The sequence below is a fragment of the Eleutherodactylus coqui genome, chromosome 5 (genome assembly GCF_035609145.1).
Source record: "Eleutherodactylus coqui strain aEleCoq1 chromosome 5, aEleCoq1.hap1, whole genome shotgun sequence".
Taxonomy (NCBI): Eukaryota; Metazoa; Chordata; class Amphibia; order Anura; family Eleutherodactylidae; genus Eleutherodactylus; species Eleutherodactylus coqui.
Window position 1 is genome coordinate 12800632 of NC_089841.1, and position 22919 is coordinate 12823550.

The window sequence follows — 22919 nt, forward strand, 5'->3', positions numbered from 1 at the left end:
CATGCTGATTCCCACACATTACACACACAGTTTTACTTCGTCCATGCTGATTCCTACACATTAAACACACAGCTTTACTTCGTCCATGCTGATTCCCACACATCATACTCACAGCTTTACTACGTCCATGCTTATTCCCACACATCACAGTATACAGTACTTTGCCAGCAGTACTAAAGTATTAGGCTGGTGTAGTAGAAGAACTAGATCCTGGCATTGCCACATAAAGATTTTGGGTGGAACTGCCTGATAGCAGCTGTAATGACTACTTTGCACTAATATGAGGAGAACCAACCAAACACAAGAAGAGAGAGAGCACGTGACAGCCATACAAATAATACGCACAAATGCCTATAGATGATAGAGAAAGTTTTTTGTCATCTGTGCTGTACACTGAAACAAAATTACAGACCTTTAAGCTCACTGTCACACGGGCGAGAAAACCATGCAGGATTTGAGCGTTGTAAAATGCGGTCATGTACATGATGGATGGATTTGTTACCCGCATCGCAATGCAGTAAAAAAATTGCGACATGTCCTATCTTTGGGCGTTCCCTCGTAAAGCCTTGCTTTTTGTTTTTAATGGGCCTGAAAAAACATTGAATGATGTGCGAGATGGACGTGAGTGTGATGTGAAGTTTCCCATGGAAATCAGTGGGAAACCTTTGCCGATCCTTACTTTCAGCCATGCCGGAGCATCACTGCTTCCCACGCCTCACATCCGTGGGGACATCGCATGTTCTTGAGTGCGATATCGGAACGAGCATTACGGCATTCGGCCTAAATAGGGAATTGAACTTGCAATCGTCTGATCATTTGTACAATGTACTGCAGCACTATAGGGTCTAACGTTTGCGGGACGAATTGTATTTTTAACTGCCAGGACTGGGATAACGAACAAATTCTAGTTCTAGTCCCCCATGGAGCCAAAAAGAAAGGAAATATAAAATTTACAATTTTTTTTTTCTTTTTTAATTATTAAGTTTTATTATTAAAAGTTCACACCTCCCTTTTTTTCTAAGTCATCACATGTTGCTGCATTTGTAAGATTATTAAAATATTACATTATTTATCCCACTTGCTGAATACCGTCAGAAAAGAAAACGTAGCGCCAGAAAAAAACTGAACAAAAATAGCCTGAACTACAAATCACTGCCAAAAAAATGAACCTTCCCACAGATGCATCAATGGAAAAACTCAAAGTAATGGGGGTCAAAGCAATTTTGTTTAAAGATATATATATATATATATATATTTTTTTTGTGTAGCCTAAAAAATGAAACTATATCAATGTGGTTTAGACGTAATCGTACTGATCTGAAGAATAAAGATAACGCTATTTTTGCCACTTCTGAGCTTTTTAAAACCAACCCCCCCCCCCCTCAAAAAAAAAATTATGCAAATCTGTACAAGGTTAGCACAAAAACAGTCCTTGATTTCCAACTAAAACAAAAAAAAATGTTTTGGGTGTGACGCGACCTCCAGACGTAATATAATCACATGAGAGTGAAACCAGCATGTATACACGTTTCGAAGCTGGTGGCCCTCTTCCTCAGTACTTGCTGGTGATCCACTACTACTCTACACAACAGATCTAGAATGTAACCGTAGTGGAATATTCTTACACGTTGGTATAAAGTTTCATGTGGCTTCGGTTGGTATCACACCCACTCGGTACTCGGCAAACATCAATGCAATAATCTAGTTTGAACCAAACTCTTCTGCGTCGTATCTGGCATGATCCAGTGAGTGGCACAAAACGCATACTTTTTTTGAGAGCCAAACCTCCAGGGTGGCACCCCTCTGTGTCTTCACATTGTGCCCATTGACCTTTGAACTTATGTGGAAGGTCACCTCATCGCGGAAAATGATCTTTGACAGCAGGTCATCATTTTCCATTAATGCCTGCAGATTCCGACAAAACTCAAGTTGCATTTCACTGTCTTGTAGTCTAAATTTTGGACCAGTTGCAGCTTTAGAAGGGTTAAATCGCAAGTGTTTGTATGAGATCTTTTTTTTTATGGGTTTTCCACTTTTTTGTGTGACGAGCTATAGTTTTTTTCAGTACCATGTAGGGATACGGAAGGCTTTTTTGATCCCTTTTTTTGGAAGGCGAAATTAACATTTTAAAATCTTTTTTATAGAAAGAGGGGAAAGTGCGCAAAAAAGGTGTGTTTTTTTAAAAATTTTTTTTTAAAGTACTATTTTTTTTTTTTTTCTGTTACGTTTTCTTTTTTTTCCCTGTAGGGACCAGAAAAGCTAATGATCGCTATGGTAATGCATTTCAGTACTTCTGTACTGCAATACACTATCACTTGCAATAGTGATCACAGACCAATGGCAGGCCCGCATGCAATTGTCTGGCATCCGGCTGCCATGGCGACCCATTGGCCCTCCGCGGTTATATAGTGGAGGGCCAATGACGTCAGAGGAAGAGCTCCCTCTGTGAACCATTTTACATGCCGCAATGTTCATTGATTACATCTAAGGGGTTAACAGCTGTTGTAGCAGGAGGCCGGCTGCCAGTCACAGAAGCAGAGCCTGTGCCATCCACAGGACGTTAGTTTACGTCCTATTGTGTTAAGTGCCACCCAGCCAGGACATAAACTTATGTCATGTGGCATTAAGGAGTGCAGCGGCTCCATATAAATATCCATCAGTCTTGATAGATAGGGGGAGAAGGGCTGTTTTCACATATGGGCCTCCGCTCTGTTGTCCTCACGGACGAACGCTCATTTGCAGGAGTGTTCATTCTGCTTGATGACAGTGGGACCTTGGTGTGCATGCGTTGGCTGACCTGACAGATGGTCGGAGGACCTTGGAACTTATGTGCAGTTCCCAGCTAGGTTGCTGATATCCATCTAATGTTGTATTCCTCAGTACGACAGGAAATCTGCTCAATCGGTCTACTGCATGGTAGGCGGTCCACCATTGATGGAGTCATGCACATGTTTTCTTCCCTCTAAAGTGACAGCAGTTTGTTCTATCCACCTTCCTCTTCCCATTGGTGAATCAGGATGCTTTAGGATTCTCTTAACTGGTAATATTGAACTGTCAATCATGACATCTTATCAACAAACTAGTTGATTGGCTTGAATTGAAGTGATGTCATTACACATTATACTTGGATGGTTTGTAAGGGCCTCCAAAGTATCTTCATTCTGCCCCAATCCCCTGATGACGCTGGTCTGTCCAGCAAACATGTCGGGGGTTAATCTTCCACTCTTTATTTGCTCGTTTGGCAGTTTTGCAATGTCCCTTGTCTATTCCATTGTCAATAGAAATGTTCCAAATCTAGTTTTTCTACTGTACCGGTTTGCTACTTCAGTACTGCCGTTAGAGAGAGATTTTTCTTCTCCCTTCCTGTTTTTTTGTGTTCATTTCCGGTCATATAAAACCTTCCACACGACTTCTCCAACCGTCTGCTGACTTTTACAATATTTGTCTTCCAGCTTTTGTATCCACAAAAAGATCTGACCGATATTAATGCCACAGAGATGGATGTGAGGGTCAAACAGGAGTTTAAGGAGGAGATACCTACAGATGACTATCCAGGTGAGTGCTAACCACTGACTACAGCAGAGAAAAGGCTTCCATTTGCTTCTGTTCCATCAAGTTCCCGTTTTTTGGGACCCGTGAAATAACACTGCAGACTGCGCTATTCTCCCACCCTAAAAACGGATACCGAACGGAATGGAAGAAAACTGAAACCTTTCCATTTTTTCGTAACCCCATTAAAATCAATGGGCAAAAAAAAAGGGGTTTTTTTGCATTTAATTTTAGTTTCTGTTCTTCAAAAATGGAGCAGAAACTCTGAACTGAGCCCTAACACGGGGGTGAAAGTCAGGCTGATTTCATCATTATCTGCTAAGGAATCATAGCACTTATTAGGATAGGTTAATACTATCAGTAGGGTTGCCCCTATTAGATGGGACGGATGCTGGGCAAATGATGCCGACACTCGTCCCCGCACATACTCATACACGGGAGCTTGTATGGCCTGCTCACAGCAGGGCAGCAAGAGGAGATTTCAGTTCTCCCACCCCCCCACCCCCGTCCCTCTCCATTGAAGTACTGAACGGCTGCTATGTACACTGAATGCTCATCATTCAGGATGTTATGCTGCATGTCTACGATGGACGATGAGCTGAAGTCTGATCGTTCTGTGTAAATAGCAGCCGTTCAGTACTGAACGGACACTATGTTAAGTCAATGGAGGGGGGCAGAAGGACAGAAGTCTCCTACAGCCTCCTTGCCCCTCCTACTAGCCACTCTGTGAGCGAGACAGCAATACTAGCTGCCATGTGACTGATTTTTATGGTGTCCGAAAAGTTGATTTAGGTACAGGAGTAGCTTAATGTCATCAATGTAGTAGAAGTAGGCCAATGGTTTGCTGGAGCAGGAGGCTAGAACGTCACACTCCAGTTTTGCCATGAACAGTTTTTAGCATATTGCGGTGCTATTTTACTACGGATGGCGGTTCTAGTGATTTGCAGGAATATCTCTCTGCCAAAGAAATAATTGTGTGTGAGGATGAATCTTGTGAGCTGTAACACTGATTCAGAGGCAACGCCATTGGCCCCAAGGTACGACTTGTAGGCGGTCAGACCATCTTCGTGTGAGATGTAGGAGTATAATGACTCCACATCCATGGTGGCCAGGACTGTGCCATAGGAAGGGGATCTAGGGGTAATAGTTTGTGGAGTAGGTCTGTGGTGTCCTGCAAGTAGCTGGTTCAGTAGCTTCAGGTAACGATGCAGAGGCTATCGGATGTGTTGGGCACGTTCTGCTTCCCCACCCTGCGTGCCGTATGACATGGCGCTCGTCATGTTGGTGGAGACACGGAGCTGTACCAGAGTATTACCACAGGTGTACCCATTGGTGGTGAGGGTGGACTTCACTATAACCAATGGTCCTAGTCCTTCCCATCCAATTTGCATATACCCTTTGCCTGACAGCACAGGATTGGCGGGTGTCCCATACTTTTGTCAACATGGTATATATAACTGGGATGATGGTGAAGCCCACGGAGGATATTCTGCTCTTTTGTAATGATGATGCAAACCTTAAGAATAATCCAGAGAATCAGTAAAAGGTTTTAAATTTACGTTTACCTTTTTAATATGCTTGGAGGTTACAGAGCATGCAAAATGGAGGTACAGTTCTATAAACCGCACCGTTAAAAAAGGCTTTTGGGGCCGTCCACACTGGCATATGTTCATCCGTGAAATGCACACTTTTTTGTCCAAAATGCAATAAATTCCCGCCTGCTGAAAGAGCCGCTTCTGATTGGCTGAGGCACTCAGCCACTGACAGGTGAGAGCTGGCTGTAATTGGGTGAGCGCATCAGCCAATCAGAAGCAGCTCTTTCAGCAGCTGGGGATTTAAAATCCCTGCCTGCTGAAAGAACTGCATTACAGAGCCCGGGACAGCACAAAGAGGACACTGCTGAGCCCTGGCAGCTGAAGGAAGGTGAGTATGATTTTTTTTTTTTTTAATTTTCAACACAACTTTTGCTTGTTTTTCAGGGAAGGGCTTTAATTTAAAGCCCTTCTCTGAAAAACAATTACAGGATGCCGTCAGCTGGATCCCTTACCGCAGCTGTTATGTGTGACAGCTGTGGTAGGGAATTCTTTATTCCCCGTAGGAATGAAGAATTCCTTTGATGCATCTGTCACAGATGTGGCAGGTGCAGCAGGGAATTCTTTTTCCTCGCAGGGATGAAAGAAACATGTGTTCTTCATCCCACACGGGGGACACAGCAGCGGCGACAGGTAAGTATTTTTTTTTCTTCTTACACTAAAATTCTTGTTTTTCAGGGAAGGGCTTATATGTAAAGCCCTTCCCTGAAAAACAATTCAGGGGTGACGGCAGACCATTGCCTGCAACGGTGCCACCTGCAGCAGCCGCGGCTCCATTGAAGGCAATGTATGGACCTTCATACACGCGTGTTTTTGTACGTACAGGGGTGCGCACCTATGTACGCACAAAAACACAGTCTTGTGAAGCCACCCTAAGAAAGGTGAGGATTTCCTTGACAGAGTAGAAGAAGGAAAAGAAATGTCCAGTGTACCTGTAGAAGCAGAGGAATGTAAGCATGTGACCCAAAGAAGTAGAAGGATAAGGAGTCAGCCAGCACCCATACTGCTCGGGAACCGGAACCAGGTTCTCACGCATGGTTGTCTAGTACTAGTTCCGTAGCAGAAGGAGAAAGAGGTACAGCAAGAAATAACTACCCACAAAGAACAGAGTAGGGGAGAAAGAGGTTCAGCAAGAAATGACTCTACCCACAAAGAACAGACCAGAGGAGAAAAAGGTAAAGCAAGAAATGACTCGACCTATAAAGAACAGAGCAGAGGAGAAAGAGGTACAGCAAGAAATGACTCTACCCACAAAGAACAGAGCAGAGGAGAAAGAGGTACAGCAAGAAATGACTCTACCCACAAAGAACAGACCAGAGGAGAAAAAGGTACAGCAAGAAATGACTCTACCCATAAAGAACAGAGCAGAGGAGAAAGAGGTACAGCAAGAAATGACTCTACCCACAAAGAACAGAGCAGAGGAGAAAGAGGTACAGCAAGAAATGACTCTACCCACAAAGAACAGAGCAGAGGAGAAAGAGGTACAGCAAGAAATGACTCTAACCACAAAGAAAAGAGGAGAGGAGAAAGAGGTACAGCAAGAAATGACTCTACCCACAAAGAACAGAGCAAAGCAGAAAGAGGTACAGCCAGAAATGACTTTACCCACAAAGACCAGAGCAGAGGAGAAAGAGGTACAGCAAGAAATGACTCTACCCACAAAGAGCAGAGGAGAAAGAGGTACAGCAAGAAATGACTCTACCCACAAAGAGCAGAGGAGAAAGAGGTACAGCAAGAAATGACTCTACCCACAAAGAGGAGAAAGAGGTACAGCAAGAAATGACTCTACCCACAAAGAACAGAGCAGAGCAGAAAGAGGTACAGCAAGAAATGACTCTACCCATAAAGAACAGAGCAGAGGAGAAAGAGGTACAGCAAGAAATGACTCTACCCACAAAGAACAGAGCAGAGGAGAAAGAGGTACAGCAAGAAATGACTCTACCCACAAAGAACAGAGCAGAGCAGAAAGAGGTGCAGCAAGAAATGACTCTACCCACAAAGACCAGAGCAGAGGAGAAAGAGGTACAGCAAGAAATGACTCTACCCACAAAGAACAGAGCAGAGCAGAAAGAGGTGCAGCAAGAAATGACTCTACCCACAAAGACCAGAGCAGAGGAGAAAGAGGTACAGCAAGAAATGACTCTACCCATAAAGAACAGAGCAGAGGAGAAAGAGGTACAGCAAGAAATGACTCTACCCACAAAGAACAGAGCAGAGGAGAAAGAGGTACAGCAAGAAATGACTCTACCCACAAAGAACAGAGGAGAAAGAGGTACAGCAAGAAATGACTCTACCCACAAAGAACAGAGCAGAGGAGAAAGAGGTACAGCAAGAAATGACTCTACCCACAAAGAACAGAGCAGAGGAGAAAGAGGTACAGCAAGAAATGACTCTACCCACAAAGAACAGAGCAGAGGAGAAAGAGGTACAGCAAGAAATGACTCTACCCACAAAGAACAGAGCAGAGGAGAAAGAGGTACAGCAAGAAATGACTCTACCCACAAAGAACAGAGCAGAGGAGAAAGAGGTACAGCAAGAAATGACTCTACCCACAAAGAACAGAGCAGAGGAGAAAGAGGTGCAGCAAGAAATGACTCTACCCACAAAGAACAGAGCAGAGGAGAAAGAGGTACAGCAAGAAATGACTCTACCCATAAAGAACAGAGCAGAGGAGAAAGAGGTACAGCAAGAAATGACTCTACCCACAAAGAACATAGCAGAGGAGAAAGAGGTACAGCAAGAAATGACTCTACCCACAAAGAGCAGAGGAGAAAGAGGTACAGCATGAAATGACTCTACCCACAAAGAGCAGAGGAGAAGGAGGTACAGCAAGAAATGACTCCACCCACAAAGAACAGAGCAGAGGAGAAAGAGGTACAGCAAGAAATGACTCTACCCACAAAGAACAGAGCAGAGGAGAAAGAGGTACAGCAAGAAATGACTCTACCCACAAAGAACAGAGCAGAGGAGAAAGAGGTACAGCAAGAAATGACTCTACCCACGAAGAGCAGAGGAGAAAGAGGTACAGCAAGAAATGACTCCACCCACAAAGAACAGAGCAGAGGAGAAAAAGGTACAGCTAGAAATGACTCTACCCACAAAGAGCAGAGGAAAAAGAGGTACAGCAAGAAATGACTCTACCCACAAAAAACAGAGCAGAGGAGAAAGAGGTACAGCAAGAAATGACTCTACCCACAAAGAACAGAGCAGAGGAGAAAGAGGTACAGCAAGAAATGACTCTACCCATAAAGAACAGAGCAGAGGAGAAAGAGGTACAGCAAGAAATGACTCCACCCACAAAGAACATAGCAGAGGAGAAAGAGGTACAGCAAGAAATGACTCTACCCACAAAGAACAGAGCAGAGGAGAAAGAGGTACAGCATGAAATGACTCTACCCACAAAGAGCAGAGGAGAAGGAGGTACAGCTAGAAATGACTCCACCCACAAAGAACAGAGCAGAGGAGAAAGAGGTACAGCAAGAAATGACTCTACCCACAAAGAGCAGAGGAGAAAGAGGTACAGCTAGAAAGGACTCCACCCACAAAGAACAGAGCAGAGGAGAAAAAGGTACAGCTAGAAATGACTCTACCCACAAAGAGCAGAGGAAAAAGAGGTACAGCAAGAAATGACTCTACCCACAAAGAGCAGAGGAAAAAGAGGTACAGCTAGAAATGACTCTACCCACAAAGAGCAGAGGAAAAAGAGGTACAGCAAGAAATGACTCTACCCACAAAGAACAGAGCAGAGGAGAAAGAGGCACAGCAAGAAATGACTCCACCCACAAAGAACAGAGCAGAGGAGAAAAAGGTACAGCAAGAAATGACTCTACCCACAAAGAGCAGAGGAAAAAGAGGTACAGCTAGAAATGACTCTACCCACAAAGAGCAGAGGAAAAAGAGGTACAGCAAGAAATGACTCTACCCACAAAGAACAGAGCAGAGGAGAAAGAGGTACAGCAAGAAATGACTCTAACCACAAAGAAAAGAGGAGAGGAGAAAGAGGTACAGCAAGAAATGACTCTAACCACAAAGAACAGAGCAAAGCAGAAAGAGGTACAGCCAGAAATGACTTTACCCACAAAGACCAGAGCAGAGGAGAAAGAGGTACAGCAAGAAATGACTCTACCCACAAAGAGCAGAGGAGAAAGAGGTACAGCAAGAAATGACTCTACCCACAAAGAGCAGAGGAGAAAGAGGTACAGCAAGAAATGACTCTACCCACAAAGAGGAGAAAGAGGTACAGCAAGAAATGACTCTACCCACAAAGACCAGAGCAGAGCAGAAAGAGGTACAGCAAGAAATGACTCTACCCATAAAGAACAGAGCAGAGGAGAAAGAGGTACAGCAAGAAATGACTCTACCCACAAAGACCAGAGCAGAGGAGAAAGAGGTACAGCAAGAAATGACTCTACCCACAAAGACCAGAGCAGAGGAGAAAGAGGTACAGCAAGAAATGACTCTACCCATAAAGAACAGAGCAGAGGAGAAAGAGGTACAGCAAGAAATGACTCTACCCACAAAGAACAGAGCAGAGGAGAAAGAGGTACAGCAAGAAATGACTCTACCCACAAAGAACAGAGGAGAAAGAGGTACAGCAAGAAATGACTCTACCCACAAAGAACAGAGCAGAGGAGAAAGAGGTACAGCAAGAAATGACTCTACCCACAAAGAACAGAGCAGAGGAGAAAGAGGTACAGCAAGAAATTACTCTACCCACAAAGAACAGAGCAGAGGAGAAAGAGGTACAGCAAGAAATGACTCTACCCACAAAGAACAGAGCAGAGGAGAAAGAGGTACAGCAAGAAATGACTCTACCCACAAAGAACAGAGCAGAGGAGAAAGAGGTACAGCAAGAAATGACTCTACCCACAAAGAACAGAGCAGAGGAGAAAGAGGTACAGCAAGAAATGACTCTACCCATAAAGAACAGAGCAGAGGAGAAAGAGGTACAGCAAGAAATGACTCTACCCACAAAGAACAGAGCAGAGGAGAAAGAGGTACAGCAAGAAATGACTCCACCCACAAAGAACAGAGCAGAGGAGAAAGAGGTACAGCAAGAAATGACTCTACCCACAAAGAACATAGCAGAGGAGAAAGAGGTACAGCAAGAAATGACTCTACCCACAAAGAGCAGAGGAGAAAGAGGTACAGCATGAAATGACTCTACCCACAAAGAGCAGAGGAGAAGGAGGTACAGCTAGAAATGACTCCACCCACAAAGAACAGAGCAGAGGAGAAAGAGGTACAGCAAGAAATGACTCTACCCACAAAGAACAGAGGAGAAAGAGGTACAGCAAGAAATGACTCTACCCACAAAGAACAGAGCAGAGGAGAAAGAGGTACAGCAAGAAATGACTCTACCCACAAAGAACAGAGCAGAGGAGAAAGAGGTACAGCAAGAAATGACTCTACCCACAAAGAACAGAGCAGAGGAGAAAGAGGTACAGCAAGAAATGACTCTACCCACAAAGAGCAGAGGAGAAAGAGGTACAGCTAGAAAGGACTCCACCCACAAAGAACAGAGCAGAGGAGAAAGAGGTACAGCAAGAAATGACTCCACCCACAAAGAACAGAGCAGAGGAAAAAAAGGTACAGCTAGAAATGACTCTACCCACAAAGAGCAGAGGAAAAAGAGGTACAGCAAGAAATGACTCCACCCACAAAGAACAGAGCAGAGGAGAAAGAGGTACAGCAAGAAATGACTCTACCCACAAAGAACAGAGCAGAGGAGAAAGAGGTACAGCAAGAAATGACTCTACCCACAAAGAGCAGAGGAGAAAGAGGTACAGCAAGAAATGACTCTACCCACAAAGAGCAGAGGAGAAAGAGGTACAGCAAGAAATGACTCTACCCACAAAGAGGAGAAAGAGGTACAGCAAGAAATGACTCTACCCACAAAGAACAGAGCAGAGCAGAAAGAGGTACAGCAAGAAATGACTCTACCCACAAAGACCAGAGCAGAGGAGAAAGAGGTACAGCAAGAAATGACTCTACCCATAAAGAACAGAGCAGAGGAGAAAGAGGTACAGCAAGAAATGACTCTACCCACAAAGAACAGAGCAGAGGAGAAAGAGGTACAGCAAGAAATGACTCTACCCACAAAGAGCAGAGGAGAAAGAGGTACAGCTAGAAAGGACTCCACCCACAAAGAACAGAGCAGAGGAGAAAGAGGTACAGCAAGAAATGACTCCACCCACAAAGAACAGAGCAGAGGAAAAAAAGGTACAGCTAGAAATGACTCTACCCACAAAGAGCAGAGGAAAAAGAGGTACAGCAAGAAATGACTCCACCCACAAAGAACAGAGCAGAGGAGAAAGAGGTACAGCAAGAAATGACTCTACCCACAAAGAACAGAGCAGAGGAGAAAGAGGTACAGCAAGAAATGACTCTACCCACAAAGAGCAGAGGAGAAAGAGGTACAGCAAGAAATGACTCTACCCACAAAGAGCAGAGGAGAAAGAGGTACAGCAAGAAATGACTCTACCCACAAAGAGGAGAAAGAGGTACAGCAAGAAATGACTCTACCCACAAAGAACAGAGCAGAGCAGAAAGAGGTACAGCAAGAAATGACTCTACCCACAAAGACCAGAGCAGAGGAGAAAGAGGTACAGCAAGAAATGACTCTACCCATAAAGAACAGAGCAGAGGAGAAAGAGGTACAGCAAGAAATGACTCTACCCACAAAGAACAGAGCAGAGGAGAAAGAGGTACAGCAAGAAATGACTCTACCCACAAAGAACAGAGGAGAAAGAGGTACAGCAAGAAATGACTCTACCCACAAAGAACAGAGCAGAGGAAAAAGAGGTACAGCAAGAAATGACTCTACCCACAAAGAACAGAGCAGAGGAGAAAGAGGTACAGCAAGAAATGACTCTACCCACAAAGAACAGAGGAGAAAGAGGTACAGCAAGAAATGACTCTACCCACAAAGAACAGAGCAGAGGAGAAAGAGGTACAGCAAGAAATGACTCTACCCACAAAGAACAGAGCAGAGGAGAAAGAGGTACAGCAAGAAATGACTCTACCCACAAAGAACAGAGCAGAGGAGAAAGAGGTACAGCAAGAAATGACTCTACCCACAAAGAACAGAGCAGAGGAGAAAGAGGTACAGCAAGAAATGACTCTACCCACAAAGAACAGAGCAGAGGAGAAAGAGGTACAGCAAGAAATGACTCTACCCACAAAGAACAGAGCAGAGGAGAAAGAGGTACAGCAAGAAATGACTCTACCCATAAAGAACAGAGCAGAGGAGAAAGAGGTACAGCAAGAAATGACTCTACCCACAAAGAACAGAGCAGAGGAGAAAGAGGTACAGCAAGAAATGACTCCACCCACAAAGAACAGAGCAGAGGAGAAAGAGGTACAGCAAGAAATGACTCTACCCACAAAGAACATAGCAGAGGAGAAAGAGGTACAGCAAGAAATGACTCTACCCACAAAGAGCAGAGGAGAAAGAGGTACAGCATGAAATGACTCTACCCACAAAGAGCAGAGGAGAAGGAGGTACAGCTAGAAATGACTCCACCCACAAAGAACAGAGCAGAGGAGAAAGAGGTACAGCATGAAATGACTCTACCCACAAAGAACAGAGGAGAAAGAGGTACAGCAAGAAATGACTCTACCCACAAAGAACAGAGCAGAGGAGAAAGAGGTACAGCAAGAAATGACTCTACCCACAAAGAACAGAGCAGAGGAGAAAGAGGTACAGCAAGAAATGACTCTACCCACAAAGAACAGAGCAGAGGAGAAAGAGGTACAGCAAGAAATGACTCTACCCACAAAGAACAGAGCAGAGGAGAAAGAGGTACAGCAAGAAATGACTCTACCCACAAAGAGCAGAGGAGAAAGAGGTACAGCTAGAAAGGACTCCACCCACAAAGAACAGAGCAGAGGAGAAAGAGGTACAGCAAGAAATGACTCCACCCACAAAGAACAGAGCAGAGGAAAAAAAGGTACAGCTAGAAATGACTCTACCCACAAAGAGCAGAGGAAAAAGAGGTACGGCAAGAAATGACTCTACCCACAAAGAACAGAGCAGAGGAGAAAGAGGTACAGCAAGAAATGACTCTACCCACAAAGAACAGAGCAGAGGAGAAAGAGGTACAGCAAGAAATGACTCTACCCATAAAGAACAGAGCAGAGGAGAAAGAGGTACAGCAAGAAATGACTCTACCCATAAAGAACAGAGCAGAGGAGAAAGAGGTACAGCAAGAAATGACTCTACCCACAAAGAACAGAGCAGAGCAGAAAGAGGTGCAGCAAGAAATGACTCTACCCACAAAGACCAGAGCAGAGGAGAAAGAGGTACAGCAAGAAATGACTCTACCCACAAAGAACAGAGCAGAGGAGAAAGAGGTACAGCAAGAAATGACTCTACCCATAAAGAACAGAGCAGAGGAGAAAGAGGTACAGCAAGAAATGACTCTACCCACAAAGAACAGAGCAGAGGAGAAAGAGGTACAGCAAGAAATGACTCCACCCACAAAGAACAGAGCAGAGGAGAAAGAGGTACAGCAAGAAATGACTCTACCCACAAAGAACATAGCAGAGGAGAAAGAGGTACAGCAAGAAATGACTCTACCCACAAAGAGCAGAGGAGAAAGAGGTACAGCATGAAATGACTCTACCCACAAAGAGCAGAGGAGAAGGAGGTACAGCTAGAAATGACTCCACCCACAAAGAACAGAGCAGAGGAGAAAGAGGTACAGCAAGAAATGACTCTACCCACAAAGAACAGAGGAGAAAGAGGTACAGCAAGAAATGACTCTACCCACAAAGAACAGAGCAGAGGAGAAAGAGGTACAGCAAGAAATGACTCTACCCACAAAGAACAGAGCAGAGGAGAAAGAGGTACAGCAAGAAATGACTCTACCCACAAAGAACAGAGCAGAGGAGAAAGAGGTACAGCAAGAAATGACTCTACCCACAAAGAACAGAGCAGAGGAGAAAGAGGTACAGCAAGAAATGACTCTACCCACAAAGAGCAGAGGAGAAAGAGGTACAGCTAGAAAGGACTCCACCCACAAAGAACAGAGCAGAGGAGAAAGAGGTACAGCAAGAAATGACTCCACCCACAAAGAACAGAGCAGAGGAAAAAAAGGTACAGCTAGAAATGACTCTACCCACAAAGAGCAGAGGAAAAAGAGGTACGGCAAGAAATGACTCTACCCACAAAGAACAGAGCAGAGGAGAAAGAGGTACAGCAAGAAATGACTCTACCCACAAAGAACAGAGCAGAGGAGAAAGAGGTACAGCAAGAAATGACTCTACCCATAAAGAACAGAGCAGAGGAGAAAGAGGTACAGCAAGAAATGACTCTACCCATAAAGAACAGAGCAGAGGAGAAAGAGGTACAGCAAGAAATGACTCTACCCACAAAGAACAGAGCAGAGCAGAAAGAGGTGCAGCAAGAAATGACTCTACCCACAAAGACCAGAGCAGAGGAGAAAGAGGTACAGCAAGAAATGACTCTACCCACAAAGAACAGAGCAGAGGAGAAAGAGGTACAGCAAGAAATGACTCTACCCATAAAGAACAGAGCAGAGGAGAAAGAGGTACAGCAAGAAATGACTCTACCCACAAAGAACAGAGCAGAGGAGAAAGAGGTACAGCAAGAAATGACTCCACCCACAAAGAACAGAGCAGAGGAGAAAGAGGTACAGCAAGAAATGACTCTACCCACAAAGAACATAGCAGAGGAGAAAGAGGTACAGCAAGAAATGACTCTACCCACAAAGAGCAGAGGAGAAAGAGGTACAGCATGAAATGACTCTACCCACAAAGAGCAGAGGAGAAGGAGGTACAGCTAGAAATGACTCCACCCACAAAGAACAGAGCAGAGGAGAAAGAGGTACAGCAAGAAATGACTCTACCCACAAAGAACAGAGGAGAAAGAGGTACAGCAAGAAATGACTCTACCCACAAAGAACAGAGCAGAGGAGAAAGAGGTACAGCAAGAAATGACTCTACCCACAAAGAACAGAGCAGAGGAGAAAGAGGTACAGCAAGAAATGACTCTACCCACAAAGAACAGAGCAGAGGAGAAAGAGGTACAGCAAGAAATGACTCTACCCACAAAGAACAGAGCAGAGGAGAAAGAGGTACAGCAAGAAATGACTCTACCCACAAAGAGCAGAGGAGAAAGAGGTACAGCTAGAAAGGACTCCACCCACAAAGAACAGAGCAGAGGAGAAAGAGGTACAGCAAGAAATGACTCCACCCACAAAGAACAGAGCAGAGGAAAAAAAGGTACAGCTAGAAATGACTCTACCCACAAAGAGCAGAGGAAAAAGAGGTACAGCAAGAAATGACTCTACCCACAAAGAACAGAGCAGAGGAGAAAGAGGTACAGCAAGAAATGACTCTACCCACAAAGAACAGAGCAGAGGAGAAAGAGGTACAGCAAGAAATGACTCTACCCATAAAGAACAGAGCAGAGGAGAAAGAGGTACAGCAAGAAATGACTCTACCCACAAAGAACAGAGCAGAGGAGAAAGAGGTACAGCAAGAAATGACTCTACCCACAAAGAACAGAGCAGAGGAGAAAGAGGTACAGCATGAAATGACTCTACCCACAAAGAGCAGAGGAGAAGGAGGTACAGCTAGAAATGACTCCACCCACAAAGAACAGAGCAGAGGAGAAAGAGGTACAGCAAGAAATGACTCTACCCACAAAGAGCAGAGCAGAGGAAAAAAAGGTACAGCTAGAAATGACTCTACCCACAAAGAGCAGAGGAAAAAGAGGTACAGCAAGAAATGACTCTACCCACAAAGAACAGAGCAGAGGAGAAAGAGGTACAGCAAGAAATGACTCTACCCACAAAGAACAGAGCAGAGGAGAAAGAGGTACAGCAAGAAATGACTCTACCCATAAAGAACAGAGCAGAGGAGAAAGAGGTACAGCAAGAAATGACTCTACCCACAAAGAACAGAGCAGAGCAGAAAGAGGTGCAGCAAGAAATGACTCTACCCACAAAGACCAGAGCAGAGGAGAAAGGGGTACAGCAAGAAATGACTCTACCCACAAAGAACAGAGCAGAGGAGAAAGAGGTACAGCAAGAAATGACTCTACCCATAAAGAACAGAGCAGAGGAGAAAGAGGTACAGCAAGAAATGACTCTACCCACAAAGAACAGAGCAGAGGAGAAAGAGGTACAGCAAGAAATGACTCCACCCACAAAGAACAGAGCAGAGGAGAAAGAGGTACAGCAAGAAATGACTCTACCCACAAAGAACATAGCAGAGGAGAAAGAGGTACAGCAAGAAATGACTCTACCCACAAAGAGCAGAGGAGAAAGAGGTACAGCATGAAATGACTCTACCCACAAAGAGCAGAGGAGAAGGAGGTACAGCTAGAAATGACTCCACCCACAAAGAACAGAGCAGAGGAGAAAGAGGTACAGCAAGAAATGACTCTACCCACAAAGAACAGAGGAGAAAGAGGTACAGCAAGAAATGACTCTACCCACAAAGAACAGAGCAGAGGAGAAAGAGGTACAGCAAGAAATGACTCTACCCACAAAGAACAGAGCAGAGGAGAAAGAGGTACAGCAAGAAATGACTCTACCCACAAAGAACAGAGCAGAGGAGAAAGAGGTACAGCAAGAAATGACTCTACCCACAAAGAACAGAGCAGAGGAGAAAGAGGTACAGCAAGAAATGACTCTACCCACAAAGAGCAGAGGAGAAAGAGGTACAGCTAGAAAGGACTCCACCCACAAAGAACAGAGCAGAGGAGAAAGAGGTACAGCAAGAAATGACTCCACCCACAAAGAACAGAGCAGAGGAAAAAAAGGTACAGCTAGAAATGACTCTACCCACAAAGAGCAGAGGAAAAAGAGGTACAGCAAGAAATGACTCTACCCACAAAGAACAGAGCAGAGGAGAAAGAGGTACAGCAAGAAATGACTCTACCCACAAAGAACAGAGCAGAGGAGAAAGAGGTACAGCAAGAAATGACTCTACCCATAAAGAACAGAGCAGAGGAGAAAGAGGTACAGCAAGAAATGACTCTACCCACAAAGAACATAGCAGAGGAGAAAGAGGTACAGCAAGAAATGACTCTACCCACAAAGAACAGAGCAGAGGAGAAAGAGGTACAGCATGAAATGACTCTACCCACAAAGAGCAGAGGAGAAGGAGGTACAGCTAGAAATGACTCCACCCACAAAGAACAGAGCAGAGGAGAAAGAGGTACAGCAAGAAATGACTCTACCCACAAAGAGCAGAGGAGAAAGAGGTACAGCTAGAAAGGACTCCACCCACAAAGAACAGAGCAGAGGAGAAAAAGGTACAGCTAGAAATGACTCTACCCACAAAGAGCAGAGGAAAAAGAGGTACAGCAAGAAATGACTCTACCCACAAAGAGCAGAGGAGAAAGAGGTACAGCTAGAAAGGACTCCACCCACAAAGAACAGAGCAGAGGAGAAAGAGGCACAGCAAGATATGACTCCACCCACAAAGAACAGAGCAGAGGAGAAAAAGGTACAGCAAGAAATGACTCTACCCACAAAGAGCAGAGGAAAAAGAGGTACAGCTAGAAATGACTCTACCCACAAAGAGCAGAGGAAAAAGAGGTACAGCAAGAAATGACTCTACCCACAAAGAACAGAGCGGACAAGAAAGTTACAGCAAGAAATGACACTACCCACAGAGAGCAGAGCAGCGGAGAAAGATACAGAAAGAAAGGACTCTGTCTGATAGGCTGTCAAGACTCTTTAGTCCTACAGAACACCACCCATTCCTACTAATACATGTAGGGACAAATGACACTGCAAAAAAGGACCTTGCAACTATGTGTGGAGACTTTGAAGACCTCGGAAAGAAGGTGAAAGAAATAGCACAGGTATCATAGGCATCATGGAAACTGTGTGAAATGATACACGATTAAAATATAAGGCTTGAAGGATAAAATTTATTTATAAGAAACAGACCTACAAAAGGGGAGGAGGTGTTGTATGTTAGAAAACATTCATCTCCACAGAGATTCAAGCTTCAGAGCTGGGAGCTCTGTAGAAACTGTTTGGGTAAGAATACAAGGAGAGAACAACAGAAAGGACACTATTTTAGGCATTTACTATAGGCCACCTGCCTATAGCAAACTGATCAACTGATCTTCCCTGTGCTATTGGGGGAATAAAAGATTGCAGGCTAACTATAAGCCGAGAGATGGTGAGGGCACTCTTAGCTAACCTAAATGAATTCAAGCCTCAAGGTCCAGATGAATTACGTCCTAGGATACTAAAGGAAGCAGCGGAGGTAATTGCTGAACCGCTCACCATTATTTTTGAAAATTCCTGGAGAACAGGAGCAGTCCCAGAAGACTGGAAAAGGGCAAATGTTGTCCCTATCTTCAAAAAGGGGAAGAAAGTGGATCCAAGAAACTGCAAGCCTGTGAGTCTGACTTCTATACCAGGAAAGATCTTTTAACAAATTATTAAACAGCATGTATGCAAGTACTTGGATGAGAATGGAGTAATTAACCAGAGCCGGCATGGGTTTGTAACAAACAAGTCATGCCAGACTAATCTAATTTCCTTCTATGACAAAATCACCGACTGGGATCAAGGAAATGCGGTGGATATAGTTTATCTTGACTTTAGTAAAGCATTTGACAAAGTATCTCATACCATGCTTATTGAAAAAAAATCACCAAATATGGGATTGACAAGGCAATCAAAGAGTGGTCATAAATGGCTGCACATCCAAGTGGAAGAATGTATCAAGTGGGGTACCACAAGGCTCTGTCCTGGGCCCAGTGTTGGTCAACATTGCTATAAATGATCTGGAGGAGGGAATTGATGGGAAACTGATCAAATTTACAGATGACACAAAGCTAGGAGGGATAGCTAACACTAGGAAAGAGAGAGAGAGGATTCAAAAAGATCTAGAAAAGCTTGCACAGTGGGCAGCAACTAACAGAATGGTATTTAACAAGGATAAATGCAAAGTCCTACATCTGGGGAAGAAAAATGAAAACCCATACAAAATGGGAGGAATTGAGCTAAGCAGCAGCACATGTGAAAAAGACTTGGGTATACTAATAGATCACAGACTGAACATGAGTCAACAATGTGATGCAGCAGCCAAAAAGGCAAACACAATTCTGGAATGTATTAAGATAAGCCTAGAGTCTAGATCACATGAGATAATTATCCCCTCTACTCCTCTTCCTTAGTCAGACCTCATATGGAATACTATGTCCAGTTCTGGGCACCCCACTTTAAAAAAAGACATAGACAAACTGGAGCAAGTTCAGAGAAGAGTTACCAAGAAGGTGAGCGGTCTGCAAATTATGTCCTATGAGGAACGGTTAAAGGGTCTGGGAATGTTTAGCTTGCAAAAGAGAAGGCTGAGAGGAGACTTAATAGCTGTCTACAACTATCTGAAGGGCTGTCACACTGCAGAGGGATCAGCCCTATTCTCATTTGCACAAGGAAAGACTAGAAGCAATGGGATGAAACTGAAAGGGAGGAGACACAAATTAGATATTAGAAAAAACTTTCTGACAGGGTGACCAATGAGTGAAACAGGTTACCATGGGAGGTGGTGGGTTATCCTTCAATGGAAGTCTTCAAACAAAGGCTGGACAAATATCTGTCTGGGATGATTTAGAGAATCCTGCACTGAGCAGGGGGTTGGACCCGATGACCCTGGAGGACCCTTTCAACTCTACCATTCTACGATTTTATGACCTTGCTGTGCTTATAAGGTGGACAACTGGTGGCCACCTTAACGGAGTTCATGATCGTCTGCACAATAAAATCTGGCTGTTTTTGCTAAATCAGTTCTGATCAACATGGATCTGATTTTTAGCAAAAATCGCCAAAATGTTAGCTTTCGGCTTGGAGCAGAAAAGACAGATGAGGTGGCTCAGTGGTTAGCACTGCTGCCTTACCTGTACTTGAGTTCTAGGTTTGAATATGACCAAGGGCAACATCTGTATGTAATTTTTCAAGTCCATGCAGATAATATCTTTGATGGGATTCGAACCTAGAACCGCGCCACTGCAAGGCAGCAATACTAACCAAAGCAACACCTTGAGGATGCTTCAAAAATATTTTTTGTTTGCCACACAGTGTGCCCCTTTGTGGTTTTCACAGTCAACTTTATGTGATGATGAGTAAGCTCTAAAAATAACCTTTATCTTCTCACCCAAACAAGGAATGCGGTATATATATAAAAAAAAAAACATGATCAAAACTATGAGCACAGCTACCTTCCATTACATTCAACTTAAATATGGGTGGAGTCAAGGACATCGCTAGTAGTTACTAATTGTATTTTGCTGCATGTCTTGTAATTTGCATAGAAATGTTTGTGTTATGAAATATCAATATAATTTTTAAGATAAAACCAGTTTTATTCTTTGCAGATGACAGTATTGGGAGCTCAGAGGGATGTTTACTATTTGTGGATTGTAAAGCAGAAGATTGTGGTATCACACAAGTTACATATGAAGAACCTACCATTATCCCAAATATCTCCCCAGCCCTTCACAGCAAAGATCCATCATCTGATCCTCTTATACAGGTCCCATCTACTGATTCATCACAGACTGATGAGCAGAATGAAAGTCAGAGAAGGGGTGGTATAGAGCAAAGTGTTATCTCAAGTGACAGGCCATATTCATGTTTCGAATGTGGCAAATGTTTTGCTAAGAAATCAAATCTGGTTTTACACCAGAGAATTCACACAGGGGAAAAGCCGTATTCATGTTCAGATTGTGGCAAACGTTTTTCCCAGAAACCAAATCTTGTGACACATCAGAAAATCCACACAGGTGAAAGGCCATTTTCATGTTCAGAATGTGGGAAATTTTTCATTTGGAGATCACATTTTGTTAATCACCAGAGAATTCACGCGGAGGGGCAACCATTTTCATGTTCAGAATGTGGGAAACGTTTTACTGCGAAATCCTCTCTTGTTAAACATCAGGTAATTCACACAGGGGAGAAGCCATTTGCATGTTCAGAATGTGGGAAAGGTTTTACTAAGAAATCAAATCTTGCTTTACATCAGAGAATTCACACAGGAGAGAAACCATATTCATGTTCTGATTGTGGCAAATCTTTTGCCCAGAAACCAAATCTTGTTTCACATCAAAGAATTCACATCAGAGAATTCACACAGGAGAGAAGCCATTTCCAAATTCAGAATGTGAGAAATCTCTTACCATGAAATAAGATTTTGTTAAATCATCAGAGAACTCACACAGGTGGGAAGCCATTTTCATATTCAAAAGGTGGGAAATGTTTTGATTAGAATCTGGACTTGTTACACATCAGAGAAGTCACACAGAGAGAAGGCATTTTCTTGCCAAGAATGTGAGATTTGTTTTAAGCAGGAATCAGATCTTGTACATCAGAGAAATAATTTTATGTTCAGAATGTGGGAAGTGTTACAACTTCTTCACTCTATCAAAGAATTCACACAGGGAAGTAGCCATTCTCTTATTTTTTAACCCTTTCCAATCCACTGTCTGACCTCTGAAGACATTATGATTTAAGGCTGTACAGCTTCGATGCTGAAAGACATCCGTCGGGGTTCTCATACTGTATACTGCCAGCCTCTCTGCTGTCGGAGCCTATCCAACGTGTCACCTCATGCAGTACTGGCTTTAGCCAGCATATAGCTCTGTTGTATAATGGCAGAAAAAAAATGAAGTCCCCTAGGAAAACCAGGATACAAATTGGATTGGAAAGGGTTAAACTCGTTTAATTAACAATTCGTGTAAGAAAAAAACAAAACAAGGTTGCTTCATGCGCAGCATTTTTTGATAAATGCTACTGTTTGTTGCTATTTTTCGGGGGATTTGCTTCATCCAGATGTTAACTGTAGGTAGGAAGGTATTAAAGGGGTTGTCCCGCGAAAGCAAGTGGGGGTATACACTTCTGTATGGCCATATTAATGCACTTTGTAATGTACATCGTGCATTAAATATGAGCCATACAGAAGTTATTCACTTACCTGTTCCGTTGCTAGCGTCCCCGTCTCCATGGTGCCGTCTAATCTTCAGCGTCTAATCGCCCGATTAGACGCGCTTGCGCAGTCCTGTCTTCTGTCTTCTGAATGGGGCCGCTCGTGCCAGAGAGCGGCTCCTCGTAGCTCCGCCCCGTCACGTGTGCCGATTCCAGTCAATCAGGAGGCTGGAATCGGCAATGGACCGCACAGAAGACCTGCGGTCCACCGAGGGTGAAGATCCCGGCGGCCATCTTCACAAGGTAAGTAAAAAGTCACCGGAGCGCGGGGATTCGGGTAAGTACTACCCGTTTTGGTTTTTTTTATCCCTGCATCGGGTTTGTCTCGCGCCGAACGGGGGGGGGGGGGGGGGGGCTATTGAAAAAAAAGAAAACCCGTTTCGGCGCGGGACAACCCCTTTAACTGCACTGTAAACAGTGTTTTGCAATCACAACGGAGTGCGGCTTTGGCAATTTTATTCTGGCTTTTTTCTGATGGTTTTCCTATTGGACAATAAAGATGGCATAAAAAAACCTGCTAAATTGTTAATGTGTGAATAAAAAAGTCCATCCAATACAATGCATCTGAAGTTGCGTTTGGTAAGATGGGAGGTCCATCTCTGTGCATTCTGCAATCCTCCATTTAAAAATGCGTTGAGCCATTGAAAAAACAATGGACTTTTTCTAATATGTGTTTTTTTTGCTAAAAAAAACCATAAAACGCTCACAAAGTGTGTATGTGAAGGAAATCAAGGTCGTTTGCAGGAGAAATGCTGCTTTATTTTCCTGCCATCTTTTCATCCTTTTTTTTTTCTTAATA

General features: G+C 43.8%; 1 protein-coding gene across 1 annotated transcript in view; it reads left to right on the forward strand.

The window, feature by feature from the left end:
* The window catches only part of LOC136629043 (uncharacterized), a 34739-nt gene extending 12576 nt beyond the window's left edge, over positions 1 to 22163 (forward strand). Inside the window, exons 4-5 of the mRNA XM_066605164.1 lie at positions 3453 to 3555; positions 20515 to 22163. Coding sequence (XP_066461261.1) covers positions 3453 to 3555; positions 20515 to 21320 — 909 coding nt within the window. The 3' untranslated portion in view covers positions 21321 to 22163. The remainder of the gene's footprint in view (positions 1 to 3452; positions 3556 to 20514) is intronic.
* The last annotated feature ends 756 nt before the right edge of the window (positions 22164 to 22919 follow it).